This window comes from Armigeres subalbatus, chromosome 1 (genome assembly GCF_024139115.2).
Source record: "Armigeres subalbatus isolate Guangzhou_Male chromosome 1, GZ_Asu_2, whole genome shotgun sequence".
NCBI classification, from domain to species: domain Eukaryota; kingdom Metazoa; phylum Arthropoda; class Insecta; order Diptera; family Culicidae; genus Armigeres; species Armigeres subalbatus.
The window spans coordinates 251261130-251284605 of record NC_085139.1 but is presented as its reverse complement, the minus strand read 5'-3'; the positions used below and the strand labels follow the sequence as shown (position 1 = coordinate 251284605).

General features: G+C 39.4%; 1 protein-coding gene across 8 annotated transcripts in view; it reads left to right on the top strand.

Annotated features, from left to right (window-relative positions):
* The first annotated feature begins 777 nt into the window (after positions 1-777).
* LOC134206597 (uncharacterized) overlaps positions 778-23476 on the top strand; it is a 403645-nt gene continuing 380946 nt past the window's right edge. For 4 of the 8 annotated variants that reach the window (XM_062682326.1, XM_062682324.1, XM_062682323.1 and 1 more), the window contains exon 1: positions 779-1800. In XM_062682326.1, coding sequence (XP_062538310.1) covers positions 1722-1800 — 79 coding nt within the window. In that variant the 5' untranslated portion in view covers positions 779-1721. Of the gene's footprint in view, positions 1801-23476 lie in introns of all 8 variants that reach the window. The other 4 variants (XM_062682327.1, XM_062682325.1, XM_062682329.1 and 1 more) reach the window with 2 other exon arrangements.

The window sequence follows — 23476 nt, the reverse complement described above, 5'->3', positions numbered from 1 at the left end:
CACATAAAAATACCAAAAGGGTCCGCTTCTCCGCATGACGCGACTCGTCACCCCAAATGCATACACTTCGAAACGATGAGTCAAAAAGTAGAAAACGGATAAAACGTGTGGAAAAAATACAAAAATTTGACACAATTTCAACCTGATGCCGCCGCCGCCTTAGCGACTATCCGTGACGAATCAACGAGGATTCGCCGGACCACTCCGTCGCATTGTCGCGTGTTTTCGAAAAAAAAACCACAAGGAAGAAAGTGCGAGCTTGGCGGAGATCACCAAACGCGAGAGACGCCCAAGCGTCTGAAGAGAGGAAGCTTCGATCAATGGTCGGGTCGGAGCGAAGAGCGAGCTTTCGGAAAACGCAGCCGCACGCATCGTTGCGTTGTTGGCTTCCTGCGTCGTTCGTTTCTTCTGGTATCGCGCAAGCCTCTCTCGTTCCCAGCTGGTCGAGCGACGAAGAAAGTAGAAAAGTGCCAATGAAAACCAACGGATTCGAAACAACCACCGCGCCGGAGCGCTGAGCCCGCTGCCGTCGTTGATGGCGAATGGGGCTTTAACTTACTCTTGGCGAGACTCTTGGAAGAAAGTTTCGTTTCTTTTTTGCATTTACATCGTACTTCGCGCGCGCGCGTACGCTGACTCGCCAAGAGAAAGAGCACACCTGGCCGCGGCGGTCGTCGTCGTCTTTCGTTTTTCGTCTTCGGTTTGCGCCGCGCTTCAACGCTGCCTATTGGGTTGGGGTCCGTTTTGTGGACCGTTGGGGGATTTCCTACCGACAGTTCAACAGTAACCGCGGTTCGAGCAAGACGTTTTGGCTAGCTTTTCCTTCCCCGGCAGGAGGAATTCGAAAACGAAACGACAACGAAACGGGTTGTGGTCCCGCAAGGAGAAAACGGTAGCACTTGTACCTCTGCCCCAGAAGCACAATTCGAGCGAAACAGTGCAGTCCAACAGCAGCACAACGCGCAAGGAGCGAAAGGGGTTTAACGGACTTGCTTTGCTTGCCCCTCCTCGTCCTTCCCCCCGAATCCCAACCCCTCGACCACCGTACGCGAGACGTTCGGGCCGAGATGCCCTGAGGTCGTCCTTCCAGAGCTCTCGCAAGCAACAGAGTGTGGTGACATCGACAAGTGTGGTGTGTTGACACAGTGTGGTGAGTGGCGCAAGAAACCGGATGTGGAGCTCGGGCGCAAAACAAGTGAGAGTAGTGGTCACCAAATTGGATTAAGGCTCGCACGCGCACGTCGCCGAAGACCAAAGAAGAAGAAATCGTGGCGTAGCAAAAAGGGAGAAAAATCTGTTTGATCCATTGGAAAGTAGTGACAAAGTCGGTGCCGAGTGGATTTAGCGTGCGTGCACGTCCGTCCGCTTGTCGATTTGTTGGGTGTCTTTTTCTGTGGAAGAAAGCGAGAAAGCGATTCGCTGAAACAGTACCAGTGTGGCTCGGTGGCGCAGATTCGCACCTTGTTTGGATAATTACTCGGAAATTTTGGCGCAGAAAATGTGAAACTGGTGACAGTGGGAAAAAAATATTATTCGGAAGTTTGGAAAACAAAAGTGAGCTAAACAGCAATATCTGTAATAGATCAATCGTTCCTGAGTGGATTTAAAGCGTTGGGCTGGACAGAGGACGGATTTTGTGGGATCGCTTCTCGGTGAAAGGTGAAAACCGCAGGACTGTTGGAAGGCTGAACTGTTATCGAAAGTGGATTATCGTCGCAGGGATGACACGTCGTAAGCACCTCTACCAGCTGTTGCTGGTGCTGTTGGCAGTGACGGCGAGAGCGCAGGATGTTTCAGAAGGTAAGTGGCAGATAATGTGTTCACTCTAATCTGGTAGCAAGTCACAGCTTGATCAAAAGGTTATTAGTCAATCATTACCAAAAATCGTGATTATTAGTCAAGTACCATAAATTCGTAGAACGGGTGTTGCAAATGTGCTATGCGACCTCTGACCGAAGACGGATATCATGTCTTTTTTGTCAACAAAAACATGTCGAGTCAAGTACGAGACACTGAAAACGGCCTTAGTGTTGAGGTCGAAATACGTATCTGTGAAGTTACAATCATATGGTGGAATTAATCGTCTTTTGACAAGTGAACTAAAACATATATGTGAAAACTGTTTGATAAGGTTTGCAAAAAAAATCAAATTTCAATCAATTATAAGTATTTTTATAAAAATAATCGTTTCATATCGAAGGCAAACTTCTCAGTTCTACAAATTAGAGTGATATCTGTATGAATGAAGAAAGTATAAGGGTGCAGCCCTATGATTGGCTGAACGAATTGTAGTCATATGCTTTCGTATATAAGCTGAACCCGTCAATTCTAAAAAAGTACTCAACATATTAATCTTCTATTCAAATCAACTTTCCCTGAAATTATGTCATAATTAACTGATTATGAGAAACAAAAAAGTTTGAGAATAAATCAAAAGTCAATTGCTTTCTATTGAAAATTAATAGATTCCAAAGGTGATGAATTTGCAATCGATTGGTGACAAAATCTTTAAAATCCGTTGAGAAATGATCGACTTATTAGCCTCCAAAGCCTTTAATTTTTTCGTGACGGTCCAATTTTTTTCTAATTTTGAAGTGTGCCCCGTATCCGTATCGAAAACAAAAACGTGGTCCTACGTCAAAAAATATGACCACTTCTTTTAAAAAATACTTTGAAAATCCTTCTTTTAGGAATCCATTCAGAACTTTAATAAGCCCAGATTCAGGTGCTCTAATCTCTAGAAAATACAAATAGAATAATGATATGGAAATGCTAATATCATCTTCCAAACTTGGACGTACATGTTCATGATAGAATTAGAGGCGAAAGTATAGAATTGATAGTTCCGTTAGGATACGGCAGGCATGAAGAATGTTTTCATAGAAGTCGATTTGAAAGCGAGCGGAGGGCAATATTTGTGATGGCACATATCACACGACCTTCCTTCTGCCAAGCTCCCGTATGAAGGGGGATGGAAGAATATCAGTGTGGAAGCTGATATATCTCCACTGGCAAAAGGAAGGTGGTTTGACATCAGCATTTAGTCGAATAGGATTTTTATTGCACAGTTCTGTTTTCTCATTGCAAATAGAATGCAAATGAATGACATTTTTCTTCTTTGCTATGAAAGTCGTAGTTTGCGATTTATTCAGAAATGAAACAGCGCAGTTCTCCAAAGCACTGCTGAATAGCATCACTCATTCTACTTTTCGAATCATCATCCGAGATGTCCGGTTCATTTCGCGCAATCGAGTCATCGTGACAAACCGCCGGAGGGCATATTTCTTCATTTCCTACCCCCAGTTCCACTGGATCATAAATCATATCCTTTGGCATAACTCTCATCCATCGAATTATACACAAATCCGGCGAAGTAATTTTCGGAGTTTAAATTACGGAGGAAATGACTAGCCATTTCAGTTTGATTTATACCCGAACTTTAAAACAAATCGTGCGAAACGTAAACAACAATTTTTTGACAGATGTAGCCTGCAGCAAGTACTACAATTTTATTTTTGAATTAGCAATGACTACTGTGTTCGAAAATTGTATTACTCATATTGAGGCAACCCACTTTTGGATCTTAGTACAAACTAGTAACTACCTAGTAGTATCTGCTACTTTTTATTCATACGGTACTTTACATTCCATTTCATACTTCTCATTAACTGTACAAGGAATATTCTGGCCAAGATTTAGTGGAAGATCTTGACCAAATAAAATCAGAAAAAGCCGTATTTTTTCCTACAGAATTCGTTTGGAAGAGTCATCCGCTTATTCGCACAAGGCAAATCATTTGAGCTAGAGTCATGGTATCAAAATCGTGCGTTGGGTGCCCATTAATCCAGCAGTAGCGCAGATTTTTCCTCTTGGATTCTGGTCCTTTTTGTTGAATGCATTGTTGTTTTGATTTCCCGGTTTCCAACAACTGGCCGAGTCACTGAATATGACCGACGCATCCTTAGCATTCCTCGTGGCGACGACTAGTGCTGCAGGTTTAGCTGTGAAAACGAAACATTGGTCAGGTAAACTTGCTTCAATTCTTGTTGAGGTTCTATCACCCTAAGTCCTTGTGCTAGTGAGCCATCTGTAAACCACTGGGAATGGTGAATGTTCTACTAGTTCTCTAAAGACTGCATATGCATGTTGTGGAGTTCGGTCCGCTTCGAGCTCTGACTTTATTCTTCAATCAATGTCGGCCAATGTATGGAAGTGTTTTTTGTACTTTTTGGAGAGTAGGTAGTAATTTCTTAAAATTCTGTTTTAATTTTTTTAATAAGGTTGTCTACCTTTGGGGATTTTTTCCAGAATAGATGTTACAACATTCTGGAAAGGCAGGTATCCTGATTCAACGAGCATTGAAAATGTGGGTATCATTCGGAAGGCTCCGGAGGCTATTCGAACGATTTGGTTGTAGGTGGGCATAATAATCATGAAGTTATCTTTTCTCATAACCTCTGTTACGCAAAGAAGCTTGGAAACAGTTGTTGCACTTCACCTTGGTTTAGTTACCTATGTATAGTTTAGGATATGCTTTTTTGGAGATTGCTTGGAGTAGGTTCAGACGAGATAGACAATTTCCTTTATTTTTTTAACGTATAGGTAAAAGAGCATTTTTTCCCCCGTTACACTGGGATATGGATACTCTGAAGTAGTGCGTAACGGTGTAAATCCGGTCATATCGCCAGGCTCGGTACAACACTGAAGCTGACAATATGACGTCCCTAACCCTGAATCCCAAGATGTCAGGCTACCCGTGCCGAGGGGATGAATGGCCTGGGGGTGAAACAATTAGCCAGGCAGTTAACGGAGCCTGTAATGCTGGGTAGACACTTTTTCGTGGAGCATTGCGGAGTAAGATTTACCACACTGTGCTCTAGTTCTTACTATTCTTGTTAATACTTATGAGTGATGGTCGGAAGAGTATGGAACGACTATAATTTGCTTTTTTGCAATTCCTGATCATAATATTTGGTTTACAGTTCGTCTTTGTGTGATAAAACGGCCTACTTTTCCATACCAACGAAATGGGTGCTTTAATGAACATTATGCAACTCAAATGGGTTGCATAATATTCATTATAACACTCATTTGGGTGCTATAATGAAAAACCAACATCAGAACAGTAGTTGCATGACTACATTTTGCTGAATGAACTTGGGTAAGTGTTCAAATAGTGTATTCTCTGCGTCGCGTATTACATGAAATAGTTTGATGGACATGACATCAAAAATTTCCAAAGGCAAGTACATCTATCGCTTCACGGCTTATAGAACTATGCAATGTGGCACGGTAACATGGTATCTGATTGTTTTATGCAACAACATAATTTATTAGCAAGAATGATCACGTGGAGTAAATTAGACTGTATTTTTTTTTTCTTTATTTGAGTGATTTTTAAGTAAAGTACAAAGTTCATCACTCAAGTAGACTGTACAATTTTGGTAAAAATTTATCAAATTCAAGTCCATTTCTCGTCATTGCAAAAAATAGCGTGTGCAACTCATTGCAAAACTCGATTTTTTCAGCACTCGTAGTATTTATCCAACTCGGCAAGCCTCGTTGGATAAACGTACAACTCGTGCTGAAAAAATCATCTTTTTGCAACTTGTTGCACAAACTACTATTAGATGACCCATATTTTCCTTTCTGGATGGAGTCAATGGAGTAAATTATAAATACGTAACTCAATCTTAGGCTGGTTTCGAAGCCGACGACATGAATCTTCAAGCTCCAGAGCGCTGATTAATTAAGGAAGAAGCGGATACGAATTTGGTGGATCTGCTGAACCCTCTGACTGATTAGAGCTCTGTGTAAAGGTGAGATTCAGAAATGCTCAAACTCAAACGCAAAACGAATTCGGATCTCATAAGAAGAAGCAAAAATATGTTTGAACTTCAGTACCGATGCATGGCCAAAATCAGTATTATCCCACTTATTGTTGAGCCGAAACTGATTGAGGAGCGCGCCTTTGAGAGTTGGTATAAGCCATTTCTCGAAGGGTATAAATAGCGGTACCTTAATCTAAAGAGGCCTTACATTAAGCTTGAGAAATATATGAATAAAAAACGACTACTTCATTTCTTCTCAATAGAAATGGAGCAGAAAGACATGCACTAAACAAATGACACGGGTATACTACAAAAGTTCAAGGAAATGGACGCAGTGGTTCATCCCAAACAAAAAAAAAACAAAAAAAGAGCATTTTCGGTCGAAATAAATTCCTAGAACTCTTATGATCTTCACTTTTTAAAGTGGTGTATTGCCCAGCAAAAGATTAGCTCCGTCCAAGTGCCATTTTTTGTGACGTTTCCCTTTTTCAGCGATGCATCGTTGTTGACTTCGTGGGTGATAGTTCTAGCCAGATGTTACTAGCCTCTTTCTAGTAAAACCGACCCTTCTTCCAAAAGAAATTATGACGAATTGTTTGACAATATCATCGGCCTAAAGTAATATTTTAACGTTTTTAGGAATTTAATTTACTAGTGTGATCATCACAAGCAAAAATAAGGACACAAGGATTAAAATATTGTGGATCCAGTTGACAACCGAACTGAGCTCTCGCGACAATCGCATTTTCCTCCATTTCTAAATGTCGCAACTGCATTGCGAGTGGTGCGCATGATGGCGCACGGCTATGGCATAGATGCGCACTACTCGCGATGCAGTTGCGACATCCGGAAATGTGAGAAAATGCGATTTTCGCGAAAGCTCAGTTCGGTTTTCAACTGGATCTACAATATTTCGGTAAATGTCCAGCGAAGCAAGCTCGTGCATTACGACCCTTGAGAAAATTATTTATGAATTATTATTTAATCTAGGGTGGGTGTACCAATTGTATTCAATTTGCAAAAAAGAGCTAACCGCGGTGGAGGTTGGTACTCGGATTCTGATGGCTTTTCCGCAAACGTGACCTTTAAGTGGTCTTGTTGTGTAGGGGTTATCTCGCCTATCTAGAGAGTAGGAGGTTGATGGTTCGAGTCCCTCCAAGACACGTGGATTCTTTTTCGCAAATATCATATAAATTTGTCCATTTCGAAACATGTGCTGTGCATATGCACAGCCAAGATATTTAACAAAAAAAATGGTTTTCGTACGGCCGAGTTGCCGAATAATAAGCAATTAATTATAAGAACAACTGTTTTTTTTTTAAATAAGTAAAAGGCATGCGGGTCGACTTTATATATCGAGCGAAAGGTTTTAAGGCTCCTTAGAACAGCTGTGAAAACCACAATAAAATTTGTTATAATCCTCAAAATTGATTAATCCATAACACGAACGCATGCACCAGTTGTAGCACTTCTGCCTCCAGATTATTGGAATTTTACCTGTAGACCAAATGTTGTTGAAAGCCTGTAGAAGACTGACCTTACAGTGTAACGGTAGATGCTTCATCATAGATTATCCTACCTGATCGGCTCCAACAGAAAACCCATTTGAGTTTTCAAGAGTTTGGAAAATATCATCCCCTGGAGAGTTTTGCTTGATTATATTTTTCCCACCAGATTCGAAATCCAGTTCGTCCTCGAAGTTGCGAAGTAATCTGCGAAATTATTTGCAACTGCTGGAATATTATTAGTTTATGTTCCTTCGAGCTATGGCAAAGTTAGTAGGAACACATATCAAAAGCCTTTCTTCTGGCAACATCTATGACGGCTCTCGATACGATTTTCGCTTTGTTGGCCTACTCTATTGTTCCACTAAAATTGTCGTTTATTACCTGGAATACCCTTTGTCCTAGGTATTGATTCTTGGGCGGCTTCCAATATACCCCGTGCTATATCCTATAGTAATCCGCGTCCTTATACAGCCATCTTCTGGTTGAGCTGACGACCGGAAGCAGATGGTTTTGTGTGACTCCAAATTACCGGAGCGAAATGCTATGACGGTGGCAGCTCTCCTTGGGTGCTGTGCATGCCACGGACATCTAGCCAGCATCTAACAAAAAGAGGTCGAATCATGGCTTGCTGCTCACCGATTGGCATGCTGAGGTGTTAATATATATTCACACGCTGATGGGAGGTTACTCAAACCCCACATTCTCCATCTTCCCTCATAAAAAAAGCAAAAGAAAAATCCGCTAGCACAGGACGCAATGATTTTTTTTCTAAGTTTTTTTGCGCGAGACGAAGAATAATATTGAACATGTTGTGTTTGACAAACCAAATAATTAATTTGAAAACCGAACTCCAAAATAAACTTGTCTTAACATCGTGATTTTAAATTGCAGAACAACGATATGGAAGCCAAATTATTGATTTTAAACGATACGTTAAACTAAATTACTACCTAGTGTTATGATATTGATTTTTCAAGAAGCATTATAGCACAGACATTATTATATTGTGATTATATATTGCAGCAATAATCTGTATATATCTAATTCCGACCATTTGATCCAACTATCAGCTTCGTGTATAGTAACAGCATTAAGCTGACCTTTAACATATCGATGTTGAACTTCGCCAATCGCCTTGAAAATGATGTTTATCTAAATTTTCGCAAAGATATCATACTTGAATGAGATCTTCTTCTTTTTCGATGACTCTACATTCTAACTGGAACTTGGCTTGCTCTTCAACTTAGTATTCTATTAGCATTTCTTCAGTTATTAATTGAATGCTTTTCTATGCCCGCCATTGCATGAGTATATGTATCTTGTGAGGGGCCCTCCTTAGCCGTGCGGTAAGACGCGCGGCTACAAAGCAAGACCATGCTGAGGGTGGCTGGGTTCGATTCCCGGTGCCGGTCTAGGCAATTTTCGGATTGGAAACAAAAATGGTAACCTGGCTTAGAAACCTCGCAGTTAATAACTGTGGAAGTGCTTAATGAACACTAAGCTGCGAGGCGCTCTGTCCCAGTGTGGGGATGAATGCCAATAAAAAGAAGAAGAAGAAATGTTTGTGATTTCAACTATTTTTTTAAAGTTTTTCCATGAAAAAACAGAGTTTCTACATAAAGTACTGCGAATCCAAGACAAATAGAACAAAGCAAAAACATTGCAAATTCGTTGTTTAGTTATCAATCGCGACAAAGAAGATTTCAACATATAAACTCAATGAACCTGTCCGACCTTGCCTAAAATTTTATCCGACTTCACTGTCAATTATTATTGAGTTGCCTATAATACCGCACTTCAAATCCATTTCAGTAGAACCTTAATGGCTTTCTTCAAAACTCTCATTTTTATTATTGTTTCAATTGTTTTAATATAAAACATTCGAAAGCAAAGGACTGAAGTACAGCTTGTTTTATCTCTCATTTTCAACAATCCTCAAAAATTTTCCCAAAAGTTATCCACAATTTCTGTCATTTTTTCTTCAAGGATTTTTTTATTGATTTTCTCATGGATTTCTTTTTGCCCTATAAAGGTTTAAAATGAACAAAAAATTACAAAATTTAAAAAAAAACATATTAAAAAAAATTTGGCTTGTTAATGCTATCCGGCTAACGTAATATCACCAAAACTACCACTACCACGTAAGAAAACAATGGGATTTGCAAAATAAGGAACCAAAATTAAGACCCAAGCAACACCTCCTGTCCTGTTTCTCAGTGAGTAACAACAACTGTGGTGTGACTTACTAAAGGTCTAACTTATGCACAACGCGTCGTATTTGGAACTCCTTTGTGACACAAAAAGCGCAAGAGGTGGAGCCTATTTGCAACATCTTGCGGCTACAATGAAAATAAAAACTCAAAAACCAACCGGGAATCGAACCATGGACCTTGAGATTTGCAACCTTCTACTATAACCATCACACCAACAATTCTATTTGGAGATTCTGCTACAAGTGCTTTACATAAACAACAAAGTCATTTGTAACTTCATTGTACCTTATACGGAACATGCAGGGAAGTGTCAAAAATAAAATACTGCTCAACTGAGCTCAAAGTGTTTTGCAACATATCAGAAACATTGTCGTAACAGCAATGAACCGGAGTTTTATTAATTCTGCAACTTATCTGTTTTGTTTCTGATATGGAACACCTCGAATTTTAAACCACCCAAGAAGTCAGATGGGTAGAATATTGCGACGCCACTTGAACGGAAATGAAACATTGTGTTTTTCTGAAACTGGGAAGTGGCTTTAATGTAACTCGATGTATTGCCAGTGTCTTCAATGCAATTTATTAGGAACAAACACCTATTTGGAAGATGTTGCGCGTGCTGCTTGGGGAATAGTGCCACAACTGGTGCATGCGTTCCTATTATGGATTAATCAATTATGAGGATAATAACAAATTGTATTATGGTTTTCACAGCTGTTCTAAGAAGCAGGAAGTAAAACCTTTCGCTTGACTTATTTTACTTTCGCTTTTACTTATTTAAAAAAAAATAGTTGTTCTTACGTATGGCGTCAATTGGTACACCCACCCTAAATATTTAAATCCGATGCATTATGTGGATCGGTTTTTAAGCAATCGCATGCGATAAGTAAATATTGGACGTGACAACGTCTGTCGGGCTGGCTAGTTCTGTTATATTCTTCAGTAAACACTTTATTGAGTTTCTAAGCAGCTTTATCACTTCCAACTTTTTTTTCATCTTTATTAGTGAGGTTTTTAGCCCTAGGCTAGTTCACCTCAGAATTCCAGCTTCACTTCATAAGTTTTTCTACATCCATTCCTAAGTATTTTTACATCCAGCAAGTGATTTTCCCCTATTTTTTAATGTCGACAAGTTTGAATATTAACTTTGATTTTCGACGTGAAATGATGGTGACCAAAGTAGTTGAATAGTTTTCTTTGCCTTCCGTAAGAAATGATTTTTTTAAGTCATGGTAAAACGAATGAAATTGAAAAACATTTTCGCCACTACCTACCTCAACCAGCGATTAATTACCACCTGAGCCTTTGTGAACAAGCTCCGTGAACAGACAAACTGCGTCATCATGCGGTACTCTATTGAACAATGGACATCCTCGGGTCACAGCTTCGGGCCGGGCATTTGCTGACAACTGATGAATTAGCCTGCAAAAGAAAAGGCGAACGGTCAATTGATGTCCCCAACTGTAAATTGTAGATAAATAAGTATCGATTCTTAAAAAAAATAATAAAATTTAGACTTTTTTCAATTTATTTAATATTTAAAAAAAAATACTTGAATGTATTCGGATTTGGATTTGACTTTTTATTCAAATATAAATGGCATTTGGCATTACTTCGTTACGATTAAAATTAGATTTCGATAGGTTTTCGAATGGATTAGAACTGGTTTTGGATTTTGTTTGAGTTCGATATGAATTTAACGTGGATAAGATTTAGATGGAATAGAAATGAATTTGGATTAATTTTGAATATTATTGATCTGGCTTTCAACTAGATTTGATAAGGATTCGAATTGAATGTTCGAATTCTGATTAAGTTCATGGATTGACCGATTTTAATTAGCTTTGAGTTTGCTTAGATTAGTATTTGTATTACATTTAGATTGGAGCAAAATGGATAGAAGAACTTGATTTCGTTTCAAATCCGTTGCCGAGCCACACATTCCGGGAAAGTTCTCGCTGAGTTTTGCTATCCACCAATGAAGGAATTCACGGAGATCATTTTTTGACGTTTCCGCAGTGAACAAAGTACATCCCAAACGTTATAAAAAGAACTCATGAATACAACCCATCAATTCTTAAATTATTCGCGACGACTATAAGGTAAATTATTCACGCACAGTCTGACAGTTCCTTATGGGATTCCACTGTGGAGGAACAAAAAGGGATGATTGGTGGCCATGTTTCACGCACTGTCTAATAGGTAGCAATGAGTTTCTGCCATAAGAGTGAGTAGAGGCATTACTTTCGTATTCGCGAATTGGGATTGAAAGTCGCTAAAGGTTGGTACAGTAAAGAATAAAAATTCAAAATGTTTTAAAATTTGTTAAACAAAACAAAAATCTAGAGCTCCACAATTTTCATAAAACTACATACAACTCATTTGAGGAGACGAACTTAAAAATCATTCCAGGCACTTTCGGCATTTACTTAGATGGAAAATGTCTAGAATTTGGACACGCCTTCCCTAGGTTCGGTAGGTCCCGGCTTATGTGTTGATGGGTTCGACATTGTAGGGTCCAGACGAGAGAGTTGTCTCCCTGGGGTTGTAACAACTAGTGAGCATAATAAAGCAAATATGTTTTTCGCTCAAATAGAGATTTTACTCATCAGAAACGATTGATCAAACCCTGGGACGGGACTTGCAAAGAGGAAAAAATGTAACTTCTTCTGCAACAAGCAAGCGCTGTCATGAATTGTCAGATGCAACCAGCACCTTTTTTATGTGAAAGTACTGGTATCCCTCAAAAAGTATTCCAAATGATTTTGTTTTACGAGTACTTTTTCACTTTGAAAAGTATTCTAGAATAGCTGGACAGCTTAATATTGAACAGTTATGAATACGTGTTTTATTCCCGAAAATCTTTATAAAAATAAGTTTACAAATACGCAAATTGCAAACACTTTTATTGTGCTCAGAACATTCTACGCGGGATTTAGGTGAAACACTCAAGGAAACAGTTGAGAATCGATGATCAACTGTGATGAAAAGAAGAACAAGTATCATAACAGAGAAAAAGAAGCCGTCTTTGCAGGGCTCGTCTCAGATCAAACCCTTCCTTTAATCCTTTTTTTTATTAAAGATAGTTTGGGATTAGACAATTGTCACTAAGTTGCTTCCGTCAAACTCACTAAGGATTCCCTTTGGAATTAGAAATCTATTCGATTTAGAATTAGAAAACGATTCCATTTGGCATCTCAAAAGGATTTCATCTGGAATCAGAAATGGATTCGATTTGGAATCCCAAAAGATTTTCATTTCGAGTCCCAAAAGGATTTCATTTGAGATCCCAAAATGACTCCATTCAAAATCCCATAAAAAATCCATTTGAAATCGTAAAACTTTTCGTATAACCCTCCACCTAGTGGTGTTTGTGTCTTTCTCGTGCATTTGATTTAGAACTAATACATTTTTTTGGCTTTCAGTCTTTACTGGCTATTAAAACGACATATTTCTTCTACGCCCGACGTTTCAATGGTTTATTCCATCTTTTTCAAGGGTTCTATTAAAAAATTGGCAGATTACAAACAATTATGAGATGACATACAAATAGCACAAAAACTTACAGAAAATATCGCTTTTTGTCCGGTGGTTTGTTGAGCTCACTGATTGTCATAAAAACATTAACAAATATCGTCAATTTCCTAAAACAATTAACAGTTAAACATTCATCACTATACAATGCAACATATTAATGACAATTACTAACATTTAACAAAATATTGGGACTTAAATTTATGAAAAACCTGGGTGCTTATTCACTACTCTGCTGATAGTCAGTAATATTCGTTTTCAACTGTCATTTTGTAATTATCTATTTTAAAAAATGTCATGAGTGTCTAGATGATGTGTGTAATTTGATTTCTCTATCTATTGAGTGTCATTATCATTATTGTTGGTGTTTGTCTGGTTTTGTGTTCTACGGTTATCTGTTCTATTTCTTGTTTTCAGTGTGTGTAAAATTCCTGCATACGTTGTACTTAAACTGTCGCAATCGCTTCGTTTGTTTACCGTTTTGTCAGTGTTGATAATATGACACATTTCCAGAGCGGGAAGAGCGGAGAATCTTCGATGGTGGTCCATTATCTCCGATCTATCGAAATCAAAACGATGGTTGTAATCGGCCGAATGCAGTAAAAGAGCAGTTTTCTCTTTTAGTCGGCCGAGTTCATAGCTGTTGTAATTGTCGTCGTTGTTGTGTGATTCGATGTTGTCAATGAGTTTGTCTAGTTTTCTTGTATCGCTCTTGTGATGACTCAACCTTGTTTTTAGGCTATTGGTTACAACATAACTCGCATCACAGTCTCCACAAGGAATCATGGTGGATGGTGCCTTCATTAGTATTTTTCCCCTGATGAAGACACCATTCCCGTGTCAAAACGTCGGACAAATATACATCTTTTAATCTTCAAGACTGCGTAGCCGTTCTTGAAATCAATTTTTTTAAATAAAAATTGTACTTTGGTCCTAAGTTTTGATCCTGAGATCCGATCTGGCCAGTTTTCAATAGGAAAAAATGGGACAGAATTCTTCGTAAGTTAAAAATAAGTTCCATAAAAATAAGTTTTTTTTTGCACATACATACATACATACACACATACACACGCACACACAGACATCACCTCAATTCATCGAGCTGGAATCTCAAAAGGATGCCATCAGGAATTCCAAACTCAATTTATTTGGAATCTCAGAAAGATTCCATTTGATGGGGTAAGAAGAAAAGGGGAGTAAGTGCAATTTTGGTAAAATTTAAATTGATTACAGCAAAAAATGCGTTGGGTTTAAAGTTTTTCAGCAATATGTTGATATAGTTTGTACGTTGTTTGTACAGAGTGTGAAAATTCATAGAAATTTGGATTTTTTTTTGAACTTTATACAAATTGTATGAAACGAAAAAATATAGAAAAACTTTACACTAATTTTTCTGGAAATTAAGTTTTTGTCAATAACACTCCTTTGCGTTTGACCCCCTCATTTGCATTCAGAAATGAAATTCGATTTTAAATCCCTAAAAGATTCCGTTTGTGATCGCAAAAGCGTTCCATTTGGAATCTCAAAAAGATTTCATTTTGGAATCAGCAATGGATTTGATTTGGATTCCAAAAGCATTCTAATTCGAATCTCAAAAGGGTTCCATGTGAATTGAAAATGGATTCGATTAGGAATCCATAAAATCCCAAACGGATTTCATTTGAGTTCCTAAAACCATTTCATTTGAGATCCCAAAATCATTTCATCTGGAATCTCAAAAATAGTCTATTAAGTAGCCGGGCCCTCCTTAGCCGTGCGGTAAGACGCGCGGCTACAAAGCAAGACCATGCTGAGGGTGGCTGGGTTCGATTCCCGGTGCCGGTCTAGGCAATTTTCGGATTGGAAATTGTCTCGACTTCCCTGGGCATAAAAGTATCATCGTGTTAGCCTCATGATATACGAATGCAAAAATGGTAACTTGGCTTAGAAACCTCGCAGTTAATAACTGTGGAAGTGCTTAATGAACACTAAAAAACTCTTGAATGTGAGCAACCAACCATGCAAAATGTGATCATCCTGACCCTCATTAACACTATTCTTCCTGCGGGCGTCCCACCAACGTAGATGAAGTATCTCATGAATACGGGCGTCCCACCACACACAATTGTTCCAAAGGCGTTCCACCAATACAGAGGAAGTATCTCGAAATTATGATTTATATCCATAACATAACAATTTTTCTTGCGGGCGACAGACCAACCAGGCTCATAGGTAGCTGCTCGCCAATTGAAACGCTGAGGTGTGAATCTTTAAACACACGCTGAAGGCAATTTACTTAAACCCCACAGTTTTGAATCTCCGAAACATTCCATTTGGAATCACAAAACGAATCCATTTGGAAACAGATATGAATTCGATTTTTTTATCTTTATAAAGGTGTTTTTCAATATTAAAATTAAGTTCAACACCATAAGGAAGGGAATCAGAAGGATTCCCTTTGCGGGCCAACTTTGGGCCCCGCAGGAGCAAAATAATTACAGATAATAAAGGAAGGCGGCTCCTCCGGCCTAGCCTTCCGAGCGAATCAAGGGCTTCACCGAATAATTGAAATTTTAGATTAACACTTTAAAAATTGTTTGGTGGTTGCACTGCCCTTCTACGCATAGTTGTCCCATGTTAGTTTTTGTGGATTTTGACTTTTCACCATAGAGCAGTCTATTTTGATGTATACTTTTAGAAAACTCTAACAGATTTCGAACTTTGTTCGGAAAATCATTGAAAACAACATCAAGTCTATTTGTCCCATTGCTTAATTTCTACGCATAATTGTCTCGCAGTGATTAAATTCATCATTATGGCGGATTCTGTTATTTGATGGAGCAACACACATTGAAATAGCATTTTCTGTTTAGATCTTGCGATCTTAGCCTGTTGCATTGGTTTAATAGGGGGAATTTGTACAATACTCATTCTAAGCGACATAATCACTTCAACCACGTGGAAGGTTCACTTCCATAGATAAAGCATGTGGAGACATATGTCAATCGCAGTAGTTATTCACGAAATCATGCATTGAACGAGGCTGATATGCGTAGAAACCATAAAACAAGTGCTCTATTTCTCGGCATAACTGTCCCGCCAAACTATTTTCATGATCGTTGTCGCATATTCTATTTGTGAGTGAAAAATAAGAATGATTTCTATGAAATGAAGTCTTCTGAATGGTTCTGTGATGTAATAATATTATATTGCATTATGGTTATACGCCAGCAATGAAAATTAGTGTTTAATTTCAAATGCCATTTTCTCATTTGTCGTTTTTTGAATTTGGTACAAGCATGCGTAGAACGGCAGTAATGAAATAAATTTAAAAGAAGAACTACACAAAACACAAAAGACGTTAAACGTGGTATGATGACGGGGTTTCAGGTGGGTTTTAGCCCCGAAAGCCCAAAAGGCATTTCTCACGTAACCTTACTCCTACTTCTCCGCTGCAGCTCCTGGTGTCTGTTGTTCCATCAGCTGTTTCTTCTGGTTCCTGCGCTATTCTCCACTGGTAAAGAATCTGCGGACTGAAGAACTGGTTTACCAGCCATAATTAAGCTGTCGACAGAAAATCTTTTTGGATCATTCGACCTTTCTTTTATGAAAGCATCAGTTCGCCAATGAGAGTAAGATAGGCGATTTTCAGAATTGCGCAATAGGAATGTTTCAGTCACCCTAATTCCAAAAAAAATCGAAAACGCATCAACGATATGACGGCATATCTTTTGGCGTGTATGGCTGGTGATTCGATTTAAAATCTCAAAAGGATTTCATTTGAGATCCCAAAAGATCTTTTCGGATTTTGAAATACTAAAAAGATCCCATTTGGCTTCTCGGAAAGATAGCATTTAGACTCCCAAGAAGATTCCATTTGGAATCAGATATGGATTCGATTTGGAATCACAAAAGAACTACATTTAGAATCTCAAAAACATTTCATTTGGAATCCCAAAAGAACTCCATTTGAGATCCCAAAAAAAATTCATTTGAAAAATTCCAAAAGCGTTCCGTTTGGAATCCTTCAATGATTATAAATCAATTTCTCCAAGGTTTCAAGATGGAACCCTCCAGGGATTCCATATCTAATCCAGGATTATAAATCATATTTCTCAGGAATTAAAAAACAGATCCTTCAGGAAAGTGATTTAATTAAGTGGTGCGAGATCGGACGTGTTTCAGGTAGGAAGTAGAACATTTGTGAAAACCGAGTTTAAGCTTGTGCTTCGTGCGGCAAAAGGTAATGGCTTATTTGTGCGTGATTTCGAGAAGTATGCAGAACGATCGCGCGATCATCCGTAATAATTTGTTCTGCTTTGTGCGGCCGGTAAATAAATTAAGTTGTGCGCGTTTGATTGTATTCGAGGTGAGTACGCCGCGCGCCGGTTCGATAGACAGGAAAGTGAGTAGAATATTTTAAATACGTTTAATTATATCCCATCCCTTAGATCACATCGCATACTGTAGTGAATCCAGATAAATTATTCTTTATAACTAACACAATGTCCTATCCCAAGACAATCGCGGAGATGCAGAGGTACACTCGGTATCTAGTAGCAACGAGAGTCGGATTAACAATCCTTCCCTTCCTATATGACCGTAAGGACGTGGCCGGCGCCGTTATTGGCTGAAAATATTTGAGCTTCCAAAACTTGTACGTGCATTTAGTTCTCTATGCAATTTCGCAAGTTCTAGTCAATCACGGAGTAGCAACTACGAATTGTCCCAAGAATGCGAATTAAATTCCCCTGGGACATTCAATTTTTCAACATTTCTAAATTCCAAATGTAATACAAATAATCTAAAAGGAATTTTCCAGTGATGCCATATCGAACCCTGCATAGTTTTCAAATCAGATCCAACAGGTATTCCAAATTGAACCCAGCAAGGATTTTAGATCAAATCTTCCTAGAGATTCAAAACAAACTCGCAATGTTCCAGAATCACAGTTGTCGAGGAGAATCTGCTACCGAATCTCCGTTGAAGAATGCTTACGTTCAGCTAGACAAATTTGGGAACATGACGTTGGAAATTTGTTTTGTCAATTTTGAATGATTCACGATGAGCAATTTCAAGTGAAATTTATTGGTCGAACCTCAATTTCTATATCTTTGAACGCACAAATCGTTAATCTCATACATTTATCTTGGAAAGCGTCCCACAGCGAAAAACCAGCAGGAACAACGCTAAGCCAACGGAATTTGGGTCAAGGCTTTGCCCGCCATCGCATGCCAGTCCGCGGAAATAGGGAAAACTAGAGCATCCGTTGCCGTGTCCACAGTTCGTCGTCGTCGTCGTCGTCGTCATAGCCGTTGCATTTTATCTTCGATTGCAGTTAAACCAGTTTCGGTTTACCCGAGCGGGAACTAATGATGCGTGTTGGCAGCGGAGCGTGGACTGCACTGACTGGCAGCGGCTTCGTCAGAATTGATAAAAATAAGCCCAAGCGCTGGACTGAATGAGGTCCCACTTGCACGTCCCAGTCTCAGCTAGGGCTGCGCGTAAACGCGTAGTAAATGCACACCACACACCCGTTTGAAACCTGTTCTCGAAGCGTGAGTCCGAATCCGAAATCTGTGACCGATCTGTCAGGAGGAGCTCCAGTGGATGGGACCAGGAACGGAACCTGTTGTTTGTTGCGGCTAACAGTAGCACGAGTGATAGCTGCGGTTTGAAGTGGTGCGCACTGCACATTTGTTCCTGAGGAGCAAATTAGCGAGCGAAAGTGCTTTATGTGCGGAAAATTCTATATAGAAGAGTCGTTCAAAATATTACTACGGTGAAGGGGTTGAAATTCCAAAAATAAATAATAACCCTAGAAACGACTTCAGAATAGAAGACATTAATCCTCTCAAATCAGTTCTTTAATGGCATAACATTCGTAATCACGGATTTGGGCCACCAAAAGCACTGTGATTTGGTTTCAATCCGTTGCCCCCTCTTTTTCCACACTTCATTTCTCTAAAGTGTGCAGAAGCTATTTAAGAGAAGTGGATGTGTGCTAATTCCACACTGGCAGTGTTTTTTTTCCTTTCCTCTGCATCTGACACCGGCGCGAGCGGGTGGTGTGACGACTCAGGATGGAAATGCACCGGCACAGAGGGGGTGCCACTTTCCAAGAGAGCACCCCTCCTCGACTGTGGACTTCGGTGCTTGGAATCTCCACCCGTCGTCGTCGATGAAGCCGCCAAAGCAAGCAGGTTGGTTGCATCTTTCGTCCAACCGACAGCAGCGGACAGTAAGCGGCTCACATATTTTCACCCCAGTCAGCAGCAGTCGTCACCGACTGCTGATGCTGTTCGCTAGCCGTGGCTAATCTCGAAAGGATTAAAGCACCCAATCTGAGCCCGGCCGTCGAGCGAAGAATGTGGAGTCGGAGGAGGGTAGGAACCGAAACACTCGATTTTCATTTCGCATTGCAGGCCGGACGGACGGTGCAGGGTAAACATATTTGAAGTGGTGTGCGCGAGTAGGCGCAAGAGGTTTATGTTTTTTGATAGACATCAATGGGGAAAATCTGGGATAAGATCCAGTTAGCTGGAACGATAACTGGAATGGAAAATGTGTTGCGTTCATTTGAGGCTGGTGATGATGAGTGGGTAGATACGAGATTCCATAAATGGTTTGTTATCACAGAAGATGGATTGTTAAATTGATTACGTTGAATTTGGTACCTGTGAGAAGAGGAAAATGCGCAACAGGTATACATGCGCAAACACGACTAGATGTCTATACGAGATCACCATTTCTCGAAGTAATTAGAGAAATGACGCAGATAAGATTCAAGATTCGGTTCTTGCGAGGCAGTTCGCGAGAAGCGCGCTATTTTAATGACACGTTAAAGCGATGTTCTAAGATTTGGCTGAATTTTTCATTAAGAAAATTATTATGAGCTTTTTAGTGGAATGTCTTCACTTGTCATAAGACGAGTTTGTACCTTCCCATTTAATTCCACCACTTGATTGTACCTTGACAGATACGTATTTCGACCTCAACAGTAAGGTCGTCTTCAGTGTCTCGTACTTGACTTAGTGAGTCTCTCAAGTGGTGGAGTTAAATGGGAAGGTACACACTCGTCTTATGACAAGTGAATTTTTCATATTATTTCGTCATTGTAAAAGAATGCGTTATGCCATTTTCTTACGAGGGGAACACTTTCGTAACAATAACGCAAAGAAAAGAATCGTTTGTTTTGTGTAACCGCCCTGGAATGTCCCGCATGGATGCATTTGACATCAAGTATTCTATAACGAAGACATTACCCGACTTTCTTAATAATGGACTTCTATCATAGGAAGTATCTGCATTGTATTGCCGAGACGGTCGTCGATGAACTTCGTCAAAAATATTATATTCCGTGGATTTCGATTGTTCTACAAGATCATATTAATTCTGCAAGGTATACAAGTTGCAACCAGTTTACTATCTCAAGCACGTTCGTCGTTTGGAGTGCGATTTTTTAGCTATGTCGGGATCCAATTCTCGAGCCAATTCTCGTAAAAATTTAACGGCCTAACGCAAAAAGGTAGATTTGCCTTATCACATGTTAAACGTCCCGTGCTACTCATATAGATCTCTACTCAGTTATGCATCTGCAGATGTCTATGCCGAAAAGGAGCATTGTTGTAGATATACTACGATAATGGACCGATTTTTGTCGAAGCAACTAATATTCTGGTGGTAAATCGACCTAAAAGAATATAGTGTTTATAAATAACGAAGCATATAAAGGGGAAGTGTCATTTGGCCGAAACCCATTCGGCCAAAAGCCATTTGGCCGAATGCCACTAGGCCGTACAAACCATTAAGCCGAATCAAATCTAGCCAAAAGTTATTTGGCCGAAAGGGTCATTTGAACGAAAGGTTATTTGGCCTGAAGGGTTATTTTTGGACGAAAGGGTCGTTCGGCCGAAAAAGTCATTTGGCTGAAAGGATCATTTAGCCAAAAGGGTCATTAGGCCGAAAGGGTTATTTGGCAGAAAGGGTCATTTGGCCGAAAGGGTAATTTGGCCGAATAGGTCATTTATAAGGGAGAAATTAGGAATGAGAAGAGAGACGTCTCACTTCTCACTCTTCATTTTTCTATTTTCTCTGTAACAAGTGAGAAGCGCGAAATAAGTAGTTAGACGTCTCACTACCCACTTCGCACTACTCACTACTCACTTTTCACAGTGAGAAGTAAGAAATGAGGAATGAGAAGTGATTCACTTCTCACTCCTCATTTATCACTTTTCAAACGACCCTTTCGGCCAAACGACCCTTTTCTTCCAAACGACCCTTTCGGCCAAACAACCCTTTCGGTCAAACGACCCTTTCGGCCAAATGACTTTCGACCTAATGACTTTCGGCCTAATGGTCTGTTCGGCCAAATGGTATATTCGGCCAAACAGCTTTCGGCCTATTGGCATTCGGCCAAATGGCTTTCGGCCGAATAGGTTCCGGCAAAACGACCATTCCCCCATATAATAACTAAATTTTATCTCCAAATAGGAGAACAGTTCCGTTTTCCATCTCACTGAACATATATTCATCTCATCGCGAAACAAGGAAATACGAAGCCAATCTTGTCGCTTATTTTTTACTAACATGCGTACTAGGGTGGCTCAAATTAGCATGGAAAAAACTTTTTCAAATTTTTTGATGGGCCGCCCTCTTATTCAGTTCTATTTGATGCCCTGATGCTCTGGACAAATTTTTACCCAGGCGGTGCTAAACTCGTTGGAAGTTTATATACAAAAATGTATGCCGAAAAATCGAAAAACAATTTACGATAAAAAAAAACTATGATACTCATCCAGTTCTTGTAGAAATAAATACAAAATGTTATGCTGAAAACCGCGAGAAGATTAGCGTTTGCCAGGTGAAGTTCTTGGCATTTCTCTGAAGTGGGGTAAGAGCAAATTTCGTTTCTTTTACCCTTGAAAAGAAATAAATTCACCCATACAACACTCTAGTAAAATGCAAATATCTTCGCCAAGTAAACTCTAGTTTTCTCGCGGTTTTCACCATAACATTCTGTGTTCTACAAGAATTAAATGATATCATACCCAAGTAACATTTTGAGTTTTATAACGCTCTTGAAGACCAAAATTTACTCTACAAGAGTGTTATAAAACCAGTATAAAACCAAAATGTTACTAGGGTAGTTCTTAATAGTAAATTGTGTCGTCTAACTGCAAATCACTGTTTTTGAATATTTAGCACCGACTAAGCGTTGACCGATTTCGTTAAATTTTGTCTAAAACATCAGGGCATCAAATAGAACCGAATAAGAGGGCGGCCAATAAAAAAATTGAAAAAGTGTTTATTTGAGCCACCTTAATGCGTACTCACTGCTGAAAAAATCAAAAAAATAGGAACTTGCTTTGTTTTTTATGAGATGAATATCGGAGCTATGAGATGAAGCCCAGGAGCAGTAACCCTACCTCATCGATATCGACAAGACCTAAAAATAATAAACAAACAAACGTAACTATACCCCTGACAACACTAGAAAATTAAAACAAATTCAAATTTATCTCGCAGAATTGCTTAGTTCTACTGGGTACCTCTGGGACAGAAAGGGGGTCAGCCTGTCATCCACGAGCAAATCAAGCACACCTAACTAACCTGACATGTATAATTACCCTTTCGGCCAAATGACCATTTCGGTCAAACGACCCTTTCGGTCAAATGACCGTTTCGCCCAAAGGACCCTTTCGGCCTAATGACCCTTTCGGCCAACTGACCTTTTCCTCCAAACGACCATTTCGGCCAAATGACCCATTCAGCCAAATGAATTTCGGACTAATGGTTTGTTCGGCCAAATGGTATATTCGGCCAAACAACTTTCGGCCTATTGGCATTCGGCCATATGGCTTTCGGCCGAATCGGTTCGGCTAAACGACCCTTCCCCTTTTTTGCACATTCAGTATACTTTTTTGAATGTTCTCTTCTACATATTTGTATGATTTATATTTTAATTGGTGTTGTTCTTAGACAATTCTGCTTTGACCTTTGTCTAAAAATTGTTTTCAATTTTCAAAGATTCCGAAGCATTATTTCGCTTGTGCTATAAGGGGCCGTACACTAATTACGTAAGCATTTTTTCTGGGTTTTTCAACCACCCCCCCCCTCCCCCCATGTAAGATTTTTCCCATATAAATATTTTTTTATTTATATGGAACGTAAGAAAATTGTTGACCCCCTCCCCCCCTTAAGTGCTTACGTAATTAGTGTATGATCCCTAAATATGAATTTTTGGAATTTTCTACTACTACTATTTATCTAACTACATCTTAACACTATTTTAACCTAATATTGCTGGAATAGCGTTCTGATCATGACATGTTCTGAGGGAACCCCTTTTCTCTAAATTTGTGTATAACTGTTTCTATTTTTTAATCGATTGTCTGAACCCTGAAGCTCA